General features: G+C 53.6%; 1 protein-coding gene across 2 annotated transcripts in view; it reads left to right on the top strand.

Moving 5' to 3' along the window:
* The window catches only part of LOC122919940 (tyrosine-protein kinase ABL1-like), a 75125-nt gene extending 67261 nt beyond the window's left edge, over positions 1-7864 (top strand). For both annotated transcript variants that reach the window (XM_044269186.1, XM_044269185.1), the window contains exons 7-11: positions 2537-2721; positions 2951-3103; positions 4019-4108; positions 5556-5714; positions 6260-7864. In XM_044269186.1, the coding sequence (XP_044125121.1) occupies positions 2537-2721; positions 2951-3103; positions 4019-4108; positions 5556-5714; positions 6260-7860 (2188 nt within the window). In that variant the 3' untranslated portion in view covers positions 7861-7864. The remainder of the gene's footprint in view (positions 1-2536; positions 2722-2950; positions 3104-4018; positions 4109-5555; positions 5715-6259) is intronic.
* The last annotated feature ends 5084 nt before the right edge of the window (positions 7865-12948 follow it).

Here is a 12948-nt window from a genome sequence, read left to right as displayed (position 1 = left end):
CGGTCGTCCGTTTATTAGAAGATCCTTGTGTTATACCTATAGCTAAGAGTTAATACGGTTGAAAAAAGTCAAGTCCATCAGTTTCCTCTACAGAACCTTATTTGTCCCCCATGTTACGGTCTTGTCAGCAGTTTCCTAATATGTTGCTGTTCTAATCTTCGGTCTTTGGGGGACAGTGTTGTTCCTGCCGCCCTGCCGATTGTCACCCAGCTTCCCCCTAGGTAACCACTCACAGACTTGAAGTTTTCGAGATTAGCTCTCATATTGTTGGCCGCCGTCCGCCTCCTCGGTATCACAGTGGGGCATAGACACTTTTATCGCTGGCTGTCCTTCCACCGGACCCCATTAGGGTGAGTCGTGCAGCCGGGATATAGAGATTAATGTCAGCTTTGTGTTTTTGTTTTTTTTTTCTTCTCGGGATGTAATTACATTGTCAGCGCGCCGCACATGAACCCCCCTCGCTATTACCGCTCATAAGCTTAAGTGCTGAAACAATTTGGCGTGTTGATTTGTGCGAACAATGCGGAGAGCGGGCATAGCTGAAAGCTGACACACAGCGGGCAACGTCTCCTGAGAGGGGGGGCGCGAGCACGTGATGCGGCTGGCATTTCATGTCTCTTTTCCGAGAAATTTAAGTCTATTAAATGTCAGCACCACCGCGAAAATTCTCCATTGTACTTTTTTTTTTACACCAAGAACAGAGTGAATTTGTATCGCCTTAGGTGGAATTAACCCGCCAACGAGGGGTTAATCATGAAGGACGGCCGAACAGCAATGAATAGATATTGGTCTCTGGGGGTGCCACTTGTCTCTTTGCATTTCTTGGAAAGCGGGGTGACTGCCGCTGCGTTCGCCATTTTAGGGGCCAGCTTCTGGCTTTCCCAGTGCTGCTTATCAGCCCCTGTGGGAAAGCTGGGTGACTGCACCTGTAATGGCAGATAGTGGTGGTCACCCAGCTTTCCCAGGAAGGGATAAAACCTAAGAAACCACTGACCAGTGAGGCTTCTATTTACTGGGGAGATGGAGATGCTGCTTAAAGGAAAACTTCTAATCGGATCCATGGTGAAATCCACACCTGCAGAGGACTAAATCCATGGTGAATCTGCGCCAGGGATCGGCGGCACGCTGGTATTTCCACAGCTCCGCAGTTGCACCGTATCCGCTCCCAGCCTTACAATGATTGCCATAGACCGGGTGCTACTGGCAGAGGGCAGGGGGACTAAAGGGATGGCGGCTCACGATGGCTGCTTCTTGGATCAGGAGGCGCAATGGCTGAGAACAGAGCAAGATGAGCATGGCGGCACAGCCTGAGTGCCCCGCTGCTGATTCCCCGCTCCTTGAGACCGATCCTCATTATTGCCAGTGCCTGGTAACGGATTTTTAATTGTCCATTGTCCCGGCCACTCGCCCGGTCCCCGTACACGTGTGCGCTGTGAAGCGCTCTGCTTTGTGACCTTTAACAGGCTGGCAATTAGCCGCCACCCATGCACATTCTTTGCATTCGGATTACAGCTCCTGGCAATGTAATGAGAGGACGACCCCCCCCCTCCTCTGCCCGGTAATACCACACTTATCCCAGTGGGAGCCCGAGAAGGCCGCCCTTCCACCTCACGTGTGCGCGTGTGTTTTTAATACCTGCAAATTTAAAGCAATCACTTGACTCCTAAAGCCATAGAAACAAATATCCAGCAGCGGCTATTTAACATGAACGATCTGATTACGAGGAGTAGCAGTGCCGAGGAGGTTGTCATGTGTGCGCCGGGCGTGCGGGCGGTTCACCCCAACACTTCAGTGTCACTCATTCATGGAGGGCTCATGGTTCTGCCTGGCAGGGGAGGGTGGTACACGGAAAGGCTGCTGTGGACGTGATCTCTTTCCCCGGATCAGACGCGCGCCCCGACGCTAACTCATTTTCCATGTGCTAATATGATCCTTGTGGGGTAATCAGCGCAATTGTTGAATATTTTTCTCCTCCAGGTGAAAGCATTGTAATTCAACCCTCACAGATTTACAGGGGGGTTCTGATTGCACTCGATACGCCCCTCGACTGTGTCACAATCACAAGGGAAGCTGAGATATAAGGAGCTGTTTGTAGCGCTGTTTAGGGGTGTCAGCACATTCACCCCAACCGATTGCAGTGAGTGAAGCAGCGGGCGTGCGGTGTACTGCTACATGACCGGTGCCTGTTAGGCCCGCCCGCCGTCGCCGACGACTGTTCTCTATGTATTCACTTCCGCACTAAACCAATTGATCGAGAAGACAAAGTTAATTGGTTAATTACGGATTAATTACAGGTCACTCCGGATCTCAGCCGGTCAGTGACTCCCCTGCACCACCCTCTGGGTTATTAACCAGGCCGCCGCTAGGAGGAGGACAGTTAACCCTTCAGTGGGAGAGCCCGGTGCTGTAGAAGCCACCGGGCCCTGCTCTGGATGTAGCCACGGCGTGAATATTTTTGCATTTACACATACATAATGCACAGGGTAAAAGCCGACATTTGCGTGGACATTGATGTTTTTTTTTCTCTCGCCTTCAGGGACCTTGCAGCCAGAAACTGCCTCGTTGGTGAAAACCACTTGGTAAAAGTTGCTGATTTCGGGCTCAGCCGCCTAATGACGGGCGATACATACACTGCCCACGCTGGAGCCAAATTCCCCATCAAGTGGACGGCCCCGGAAAGCCTGGCGTATAACAAGTTCTCCATCAAGTCCGATGTCTGGGGTGAGTAGATGGTCACTTACCCTCTTTACAAATTGTAGTTTTTTGCATGTTTACCTAGACCTTCATGTTCAGCCGCTGCTCCTCATTATGGGCCCCAGGACCCTCGTACCAGTGAATGGTGGGCACCTCTGTGATCAGTGCTGTGGATTTGCAGTAGAGGATAGAGATTCCATCACTACTCTGACTCTCCTTCACCAATCCCAGCATTCTAATGGTTTTTATTCCGCAGCGTTTGGCGTATTACTCTGGGAGATCGCCACCTACGGCATGTCCCCCTACCCCGGCATCGACCTGTCGCAGGTGTACGAGCTGCTGGAAAAGGATTATCGCATGGAGCGTCCCGAGGGCTGCCCAGAGAAAGTGTACCAACTCATGAGAGCATGTAAGTGTGCACTCAACACGCGGGGTTAAGGTAGACCACATGTCACCATCTTAAGGGCACAATCCACCGGATCCCCCCTCAGGGCCCCGCACCAGCTTGGCTGTTTTTGGGGATCTGCCACAGATGTATTGGAAAGAGCCGCACATGCTCCTCCGCCTCTCCACAGCCAATGGGGGTTGGGGGACCCCTGTTGTGGAGATAGGTGCGGGACCCAGAGGTAGGACCATGCTATAAATGTTTAAAGGGAGTATTACACTGGGCGATTTTTTTTGTTTGGCATATGATCGCTAACGTGCTCGTTAGCAATCGTCTGGCACTCTAATACTGCCGCCAGTTGCCGATGCTCATTCATCGGGCAATCCAAATCGTTTGCCGGCGGCAGATTATGTCTAATTACAATCGGCTGCCGGCAAACAATGATTCCGTTTAGGAAAGAGCGATTGTATAACGATTGCTCCTCCCTATACTGAGGAGGAGATCACTGCATGTCAGTCTCCTCCGCTAGCGAGCAGGTGATTGCCAAGAAGGAACACTTCCGTCCCGACAATCGCTGTTAAATCGGCCTTAGGCCTGTATTACACCAACAGATCCTCTGACAGTCATTGGTCACACACACATCTTTTCTTCTACACACCAAATATTGGTCTGATTGGACAGATATTGGACAGATAATCTGTTGGTGTAATACAGGCCTAACAAGAGGATATCCTTTAAAGCAGCCGTCCCCTAATATGGTGACATTACTTTAATTCAGAAGGTCTGTTAATCGGACATCCGGGAATCCCTGAGGTCGGATAATCCACACCTGGAATTGTATAAAACCCAGAAGGTATTGCTTCCAGACTGTTGGAATCCTGCGTCTGATTGTCTGGCACCGGCGCCCCGTACTCATGTGGTTTCCCGTTCTCCCTTCAGGCTGGCAGTGGAACCCTCTAGACCGGCCGTCCTTCGCTGAGATCCACCAGGCCTTTGAGACCATGTTCCAGGAGTCGAGTATATCGGACGGTAAGGATGTCGCTTTCTGCGTCGCTCGCAGGTGCGAGGAGGAGATGGAGAGACGCCAGATAATGAGCTCTCCATATTCTCCGAGATCTCAGAAGTGGGTCCATCTGAATGTTTATTGAAGTTGCTACAAAGATGCGGCGTGTTCATTACTGGGGTGTTCGTTCCTACAGCAGCAGCGCAGGCGCTTTGATGTCCTGCCATGAATCTCTCCACTTCCATGAGTTGTCAGTTCCTTTTTATATCCCCACTCATCCCGTCCCTCCTCTCTGGAGCTACTGCGCACAATACGCAAAATATATCAGGGGAAATGCTTAACTAGCAACTCCATAATCAAGTCCTAACTATATCCGGGGTGTTCACATCCAGAAGAGCTGGTGGCCTGCGTCAGCCTTGCTATAGGTTCCTTTATTAGGAATTGCTATTCAAGACGTTCTCTCACAGAAGAGGTCTTAAAGGGCCAGTCCGACCTGAACATCCTCAAGCTGAGTGCCAGCATGCTCTGCGGTGAGATTTATTCCCCCGGGCAGCGGCGTTAAGAATCCCCATAGCGCCTCCACAGGTGCAATCAGCGGTCCACCTTCTGCTGCGGATTTGCATTAATGGTGGAGGGAGGAGCGCAGTGTTCCAGCAGCGGTGAGACCCACGTGCAGTGACATACGGTTGGCTTCAGGCGCTCGGCAGACAATGGCGCGCAGTACAAAAGCTTTCACACAATGGTTCTTCATGGCGCAGACTCCCGGAATCTCTCTTTTCTATGTTTTTTTATGTGACGATTCTGCTAATGCATTTGCTTTGCTTGCCCTGATAATTGCTTTAATAAAAGACCTCTTTTCAGCATTGTACTGCGGGACCCGGAGAGCGGCGCCCACCTTCATGCCAGCCGTTCCTTTCATGCAGTAATTGTTGACTGATTGCCCCAAGGATAATTGACGGTGTTTGTTCAGAGCTGCAGGGAAGGGCATAAAACCATGGCTATTCACAACAGGCTCTTCACAGACGTCGCCGATCCTGCACAATTGTATCGGACTAATGGCTGCTGCCCTTACAGGGGGTCATCCACTGCCAGTTTCGCCAGCTCCAGGTAACCGGCAGTGAATGACCTTCTAGACGTGATGCCCTGGGCACATGCAGCCGCTACTTTCTCTCTAATTCCACAAGCTGCAGGAACCCATAGCTCTGCTCATCCTAAGCTTCCTGGTTCATGACTAGAATGTCAGAACTACAGTGAAAACTATCATGGGCAAAGGGGGTTGTAACAGTGCAGACTTATTAAAGGGTTTCTGGCGATGTCATGATGTAACAGATTATGGTTGTGCTGATCATGGGGCCCTAAGAGACGTCTGCTGCTCCTGTACTTCTCACTAAGAGATTGTCTTTCACTGATACATTGTAACAAGCTCTTCAGCTGTGCAGTGACTTCTTTGTTTGTTGTCTGTGTGTATTTCAGAGGTGGAGAAGGAGCTGGGGAAGAAAGGCATAAGAGTGAATGTCAGCTGCCTTCTGCAGGCCCCCGAGCTGCCAACAAAGACCAGGACCTCCCGAAGAGTGACCGAGAACAAGGATGATACCACAGATACCTCACACAGTAGGGGCGCCGCTGATCAGGGTAAGCACCCAGCACTTCTACTCCACTAAAGGGACTCAAGCTTGTAGGATCTGCATTTGCAGGAAGCCAGTCTTCCATAAGGGTTAATGTAGCAGTAAGCATTGGCCCCAGTCCCAAAAAAATAATCAAATGGGACCCCATGATGGTGTTGAATTTCCACCGTGGACACGAGCCTGATGTATGGCCCTTGGGCCAATTGTCGGAGAGGGGAGTCCTGCACAGGATTTTTCCAAACATGGATGGGCCCCCTCACTAGAAGGTCCCCAGAGCAGAAGCATGTACTTCTGCTATCTTATTTATGGCCTTAGCAGTAAGAAGTGGGGAAGGACCAAATGTCCGCACCTCCAGTTCTGCCTAAATCTGAAGTCCTAAGCAAGACAGGTTGTGTAGGAGTGTATGCGTAGCAACCAGACTTCCAGACATTGCTCAGCTGGCGCCAAGCCCCCCTTGGGAGGTGCTTTCGCTGCATCATACACACACGTAGAGGCGTCTGTACGCTCAGATGCATGTCCGTCCTCAGCGATTGTGTCCTCTGTCTCTTCCAGATGTTCTGGATCTGGAGTCGGCCGCTGTGTCTCCTCTACTCCCTCGCAAGGAACGGACTGGCGCTGCAGATGTCGGGCCTGAGGATGACCGTCTGTTACCCAATAGTAAAAAGGCCAACCTCTTCAGCACACTGATCAAGCGGAAGAAGAAAACTGCCCCCACCCCACCCAAGCGCAGCAGCTCCTTCCGTGAGATGGAACCGAGGTGCCTGGAAGGAGATGGCAGAGACGCCAGCAATGGTGGCGATATAGAGTCCATGAAATTCACGAGTAACGGGGCCACCATGACCAATGGCTCTGTGCAGGGGGGTACGCTCTTTTTAACCCCACACTGGAAAAAGTCCATCACGAGTGTAGGGCGGCAACCACCCCCGGGAGAAGAGGATGGGAGCAGCACCACCAGCAAACGCTTCCAGAGGTCATCTTCTGCCTCATGCATGCCCCATGGGTCCAAAGATATGGAGTGGAAGTCAGTCACTCTGCCCAGGGAAATGCCCTCCACCAGGCACATGCTGGACCTGTCTGGAGGTGTCCAAAAAGCAGACAGACCAGCTCTGCCTCGTAAAAGGGGCAATGAGGTCAAACCAGACCTGTTTAGTTCTAGGGGGGCAGTGACACCACCTCCCCGCCTTCCCAAGAAAACCGAGGAGCCCACAGACGAAGTGTTTAAGGATGCCGACCAAAGTCCAGGCTCCAGTCCTCCCAGTCTGACCCCCAAATTTCCACGTAGGAAACCTGGCGGCCCCTCGTCTTCCTCCCCTGTACAAAAAGAGGAGAGCGGGAACATAAGAACTGCTTCAGAGTTCGTCTCCTCTGCTAAGGTGACCCCAGGCGCTGGCAGAACCGAGACAGACCTCCGTCTCCGGAGACTCAAAGCAACAGAGTCTGCCGCCAAGGACAAAATGAAAGCAGCGAAGGTCAAACCGAGCCCACCTCTACCACTGTCCAGCCAGACCTCTCCGTCTTCCACCAGCACGAAGCCTTCAAAGATATCCTCCCAAAGCCTTAGCCACGACACCAGCACAAACGAGCCAAAGCACAAGGCCGCAAACCAGAGTGAAGACCACTTGAGAACAAACCCAGCTGTGACGGACACCGCCAAGAAAGCCACGCCACTGTCCACCACCAAGCCCCTATCCACGGAAAAGCGGGCCGCAGTTCAGACGGGGATCGACCAACCTCAGCCACCCACATCCTCCTCCACCGCTTTCATTCCACTCATCTCCACTAGAGTTTCCTTGCGTAAAACCCGCCAACCTCCCGAGAAGCTGCTAAGCGGAGCAGTCACCAAGGAGACGTTGCTGGAAAGCACTGAATGCCTACGGGCCGCCATCAGCCGAAACTCTGAACAGATGGCCAGCCACAGCGCCGTGCTGGAGGCCGCCAAAAACCTCCACGCCTTCTGCACCTGTTATGTGGACTCCATTCAACAGATGAGGAACAAGTTTGCTTTCAGAGAAGCCATGAGCAAGTTGGAGAACAGCCTCCGGGACCTTCAGATATGCCCAGCCGCCACCACGGCAGGAGGACCGGCCACGTCTCAGGACTTTACCAAGCTGCTCTCGTCTGTCAAAGAAATAAGCGACGTGGTTCAGAGGTAGCATCTCAGACGTCAGGTGGGCCTCGCACCCCACGTTTCTGCTCTACGTAATGGACGGTGTCTTGACACTAAAGCTATGCATCCTACATTGGTGGCCGGCGCCGTGCCGCCTGGTATCCAGAGGTGGCTGCACATCTTCACCCCCTCCCCTTTCTACATGACACGGACCTTCAAGGTCTACAGGTTTCCTCCACCCGTAACTGGCAGAATGAGCACTCTACGGCGCTGGGATCCCCCATAAGCCTCTGCCTTGTCTAACACTGCTACATCCCAACGGCCACTGCCGCAGCACCAGGTATCGAGGGGGGGGGGGGGCGCCGTCTCCCTTCCCCCACCGCACATATTAAAGAGCCAAGGAGCGCCTGGCTCCTGAGACATTCCGACAACCAGACCCTCAGCACATAAGCGGCTACACTGTAGCATTCCGTTAACTCTTCCTTTCCCGAGTGACCAGACTGCCCTCGGCTCCAAGGGTGTCCGCCCACGCCGGCGTACAATAGCGTGGTGTCTATGCAGAGACGCAGTGGACAAACGGTCTGTAGGGGGCGCTGAGAACTTGATGATTTTAAGTGCAATTTCCTTTTTCCCTATGTATTATTCTTTTAAAACCAAAAACAGGTGGACTGTGTGAAGGTGACGGTGACCACGCTCCCCAGTATTGCCATAGGCACATCCGCCAGGGTCCGTAATGATCAGGGGCCCCGAGTATGTGCAATCCAAGCACCTCTCAAGTGTCCTCCCCCACAAGTGACTGAACCAGCAGTGCCTCCCACCTTAACACTATGGTGCCCATTGAGTAAACCATGTATTATACTGTCTCTCATGCCAGCTGTGTTTGTATAGCCCTCTTCCTCTCTCCCATGCATCCATCTTGCACTCTTCCTCTCTCCTGTGCGTTCGTCTCGCTTTCCTCGTCTCTCCTGTACGTTGGTCTTGCTTTCCTAGTCTCTCCTGTGCGTTGGTCTCGCTTTCCTCGTCTCTCCTGTGCGTTGGTCTCGCTTTCCTCGTCTCTCCTGTGCGTTGGTCTCGCTTTCCTCGTCTCTCCTGTGCGTTGGTCTCGCTTTCCTCGTCTCTCCTGTGCGTTGGTCTCGCTTTCCTCGTCTCTCCTGTGCGTTGGTCTCGCTTTCCTCGTCTCTCCTGTGCGTTGGTCTCGCTTTCCTCGTCTCTCCTGTGCGTTGGTCTCGCTTTCCTTGTCTCTCCTGTGCGTTGGTCTCGCTTTCCTCGTCTCTCCTGTGCGTTGGTCTCGCTTTCCTCGTCTCTCCTGTGCGTTGGTCTCGCTTTCCTCGTCTCTCCTGTGCGTTGGTCTCGCTTTCCTCGTCTCTCCTGTGCGTTGGTCTCGCTTTCCTCGTCTCTCCTGTGCGTTGGTCTCGCTTTCCTCGTCTCTCCTGTGCGTTGGTCTCGCTTTCCTCGTCTCTCCTGTGCGTTGGTCTCGCTTTCTTCGTCTCTCCTGTGCGTTGGTCTCGCTTTCCTCGTCTCTTCTGTGCGTTGGTCTCGCTTTCCTCGTCTCTCCTGTGCGTTGGTCTCGCTTTCCTCGTCTCTCCTGTGCGTTGGTCTCGCTTTCCTCGTCTCTCCTGTGCGTTGGTCTCGCTTTCCTCGTCTCTCCTGTGCGTTGGTCTCGCTTTCCTCGTCTCTCCTGTGCGTTGGTCTCGCTTTCCTCGTCTCTCTGTCCTTCCTGCCCCTCTCCCGTGTGTCCTTCCTGCCCGCCTCCTGTGTGTCCTCCCTGCCCGCCTCCGGTGTGTCCTGCCTGCGCGCCTCGGCTCTCCTGTGTGTCGTCCCCACTGCCCGCCTCCTCTCTTCTGTGTGTCGTCCCCCCTGCCCGCCTCCTCTCTTCTGTGTGTCGTCCCCCCTGCCGGCCTCCTCTCTTCTGTGTGTCGTCCCCCCTGCCCGCCTCCTCTCCTCTGTGTGTCGTCCCCCCTGCCCGCCTCCTCTCCTCTGTGTGTCGTCCCCCCTGCCCGCCTCCTCTCCTCTGTGTGTCGTCCCCCCTGCCCGCCTCCTCTGTGTGTCGTCCCCCCTGCCCGCCTCCTCTCCTCTGTGTGTCGTCCCCCCTGCCCGCCTCCTCTCTTCTGTGTGTCGTCCCCCCTGCCCGCCTCCTCTCTTCTGTGTGTCCCCCCTGCCCGCCTCCTCTCTTCTGTGTGTCCCCCTGCCCGCCTCCTCTCTTCTGTGTGTCCCCCCCTGCCCGCCTCCTCTCTTCTGTGTGTCCTTCCTGCCCGCCTCCTCTCCTCTGTGTGTCGTCCCCCCTGCCCGCCTCCTCTCCTCTGTGTGTCGTCCCCCCTGCCCGCCTCCTCTCCTCTGTGTGTCGTCCCCCCTGCCCGCCTCCTCTCGCCAGCCTTGTTGTGTTCCCCTCCCCGGTCGATATCTCTGTATACATTGACATTTCATGTTTTTTTCCTCCTTTGTACGAGTTTTATACGTGTAAATGTACAGATGTTCCGCGCACACGTAGATGCCTTCCTTGTTAAAAGATTCCCCTCTGGCGCTGAAGTGGTTAAGGTGCCTGTAATAATGGCGGCTGAGCTTAGGTCTGCGGATACTGTGCTGCCGCTGTGACCAGTCCAACGCCGGCCACCATTTATTACTATTTTTTTTAATTGCCTTTCGGCGTCAGAGGTTGGGTCTGCCTTGTGCTGGTCAAGCCCTGGTAACCAGTGCCTTTTCAGTCGCCGCTGGTGCCTAGATAGTCGCTATATGCATCCCCGTACCGGTAAAACCGAGCTGTCTAGTAATTGTCACACTGTACGGTCCACCTTCAGAGTGCGACAACCGATAACGTGACCGTCCCGGCCGCCATTTACAGTTCACATGTAGAAACTGCACAGCGGCGGAAATATACAAAAATACTTAAAGGGCCCCTGTCAGCAGATCTGTCCCTCTGACACCGTCTGACCTGTTCCATGAGCGCTCGGCAGCTGAAGACGTCTGTGTTGGTCCCGTGTTCATATGTGCCTGCACTGCTGAGAAAAGTGATGTTTTAATATATGAAAATAAGCCTCTAGGAGCAACGGGGTGTTGCCGTTGCACCTAAAGGCTCTGCTCTCTCTGCAATTGCTGCGCCTTCTGCACTTTGACAGGGCCAGGCAGTGTAAGCGTCATCTCTCCTGGTCCTGTCAATCAAAGTGCAGAGGATCTGGCAGTTGCAGAGAGAGCTGAGCCTCCAGGTGTAATGGCAACGCCCCCATTGCTCCTAGAGGCTCATTTCCATATATTATACATTATTCTCAGCAGTGCGGGCACATATGAACATGGGAGCAACACAGACGTCTTCAGCTGCCAGGAGCACATGTAACAGGTCAGACAGTGTCAGAGGGACAGAACTGCTGACAGATGCCCTTTAAAGGGAACCTGTCACCCAAAAATCGTCTATCAAGCTGGTTACAGTACCTTATAGTGCTGTGTCCTCGTTTCTCGATGCACTTTTTCTTCGTTTGGCCGCATGTCTGCTCATTCCGAAATCGTAGTTATATTCAGCTGCTGCCCCGTGCTGCAAGTCAGGCTTGAAGTCACGGGGGCAGCGGCCTCGGCGTCTTCCATGGCCCTCTCCCCGCCCCCTGCCTCTGTGACTGACACCCGAACATCCGAATCCGGGACCGCGCTCAACGGCCGCATGCGCAGTAAAGGGCGGCAGGAGCGCGGTCCCGGCTGCCGCGCGTACTACGCGCCGTCTTACTTTCGCCGCACTGCGCATGCGCCCGACATCCTGTATCAAACGCGCCCGCGCCCGGCATCTGGGCGCGGGCGCGTTTGATACAGGATGTCGGGCGCATGCGCAGTGCGGCGAAAGTAAGACGGCGCGTAGTACGCGCGGCAGCCGGGACCGCGCTCCTGCCGCCCTTTACTGCGCATGCGGCCGTTGAGCGCGGTCCCGGATTCGGATGTTCGGGTGTCAGTCACAGAGGCAGGGGGCGGGGAGAGGGCCATGGAAGACGCCGAGGCCGCTGCCCCCGTGACTTCAAGCCTGACTTGCAGCACGGGGCAGCAGCTGAATATAACTACGATTTCGGAATGAGCAGACATGCGGCCAAACGAAGAAAAAGTGCATCGAGAAACGAGGACACAGCACTATAAGGTACTGTAACCAGCTTGATAGACGATTTTTGGGTGACAGGTTCCCTTTAAAGGGCATCTGTCAGCAGTTCTGTCCCTCTGACACTGTCTGACCTGTTACATGTGCTCCTGGCAGCTGAAGACGTCTGTGTTGCTCCCATGTTCATATGTGCCCGCACTGCTGAGAATAATGTATAATATATGGAAATGAGCCTCTAGGAGCAATGGGGGCGTTGCCATTACACCTGGAGGCTCAGCTCTCTCTGCAACTGCCAGATCCTCTGCACTTTGATTGACAGGACCAGGAGAGATGACGCTTACACTGCCTGGCCCTGTCAAAGTGCAGAAGGCGCAGCAATTGCAGAGAGAGCAGAGCCTTTAGGTGCAACGGCAACACCCAGTTGCTCCTAGAGGCTTATTTTCATATATTAAAACATCACTTTTCTCAGCAGTGCAGGCACATATGAACACGGGACCAACACAGACGTCTTCAGCTGCCGAGCGCTCATGTGACAGGTCAGACGGTCAGAGGGACAGATCTGCTGACAGGGGCCCTTTAAGTATTTTTGTATATTTCCGCCGCTGTGCAGTTTCTACATGTGAACTGTAAATGGCGGCCGGGACGGTCACGTTATCGGTTGTCGCACTCTGAAGGTGGACCGTACAGTGTGACAATTACTAGACAGCTCGGTTTTACCGGTACGGGGATGCACTATAGCGACTATCTAGGCACCAGCGGCGACTGAAAAGGCACTGGTTACCAGGGCTTGACCAGCACAAGGCAGACCCCACCTCTGACGCCGAAAGGCAATTCAAAAAAATAGTAATAAATGGTGTCCGGCGTTGGACTGGTCACGGCGGCAGCACAGTATCCGCAGACCTAAGCTCAGCCGCCATTATTACAGGCACCTTAACCACTTCAGCGCCAGAGGGGAATCTTTTAACAAGGAAGGCATCTACGTGTGCGCGGAACATCTGTACATTTACACGTATAAAACTCGTACAAAGGAGGAAAAAAACATGAAATGTCAATGTATACAGAGATATC

This window comes from Bufo gargarizans, chromosome 9 (genome assembly GCF_014858855.1).
Source record: "Bufo gargarizans isolate SCDJY-AF-19 chromosome 9, ASM1485885v1, whole genome shotgun sequence".
In the NCBI taxonomy this organism is placed as follows: domain Eukaryota; kingdom Metazoa; phylum Chordata; class Amphibia; order Anura; family Bufonidae; genus Bufo; species Bufo gargarizans.
The sequence above is the reverse complement of the archived record's forward strand: the minus strand, read 5'-3'. Positions and strand labels throughout refer to the sequence as shown.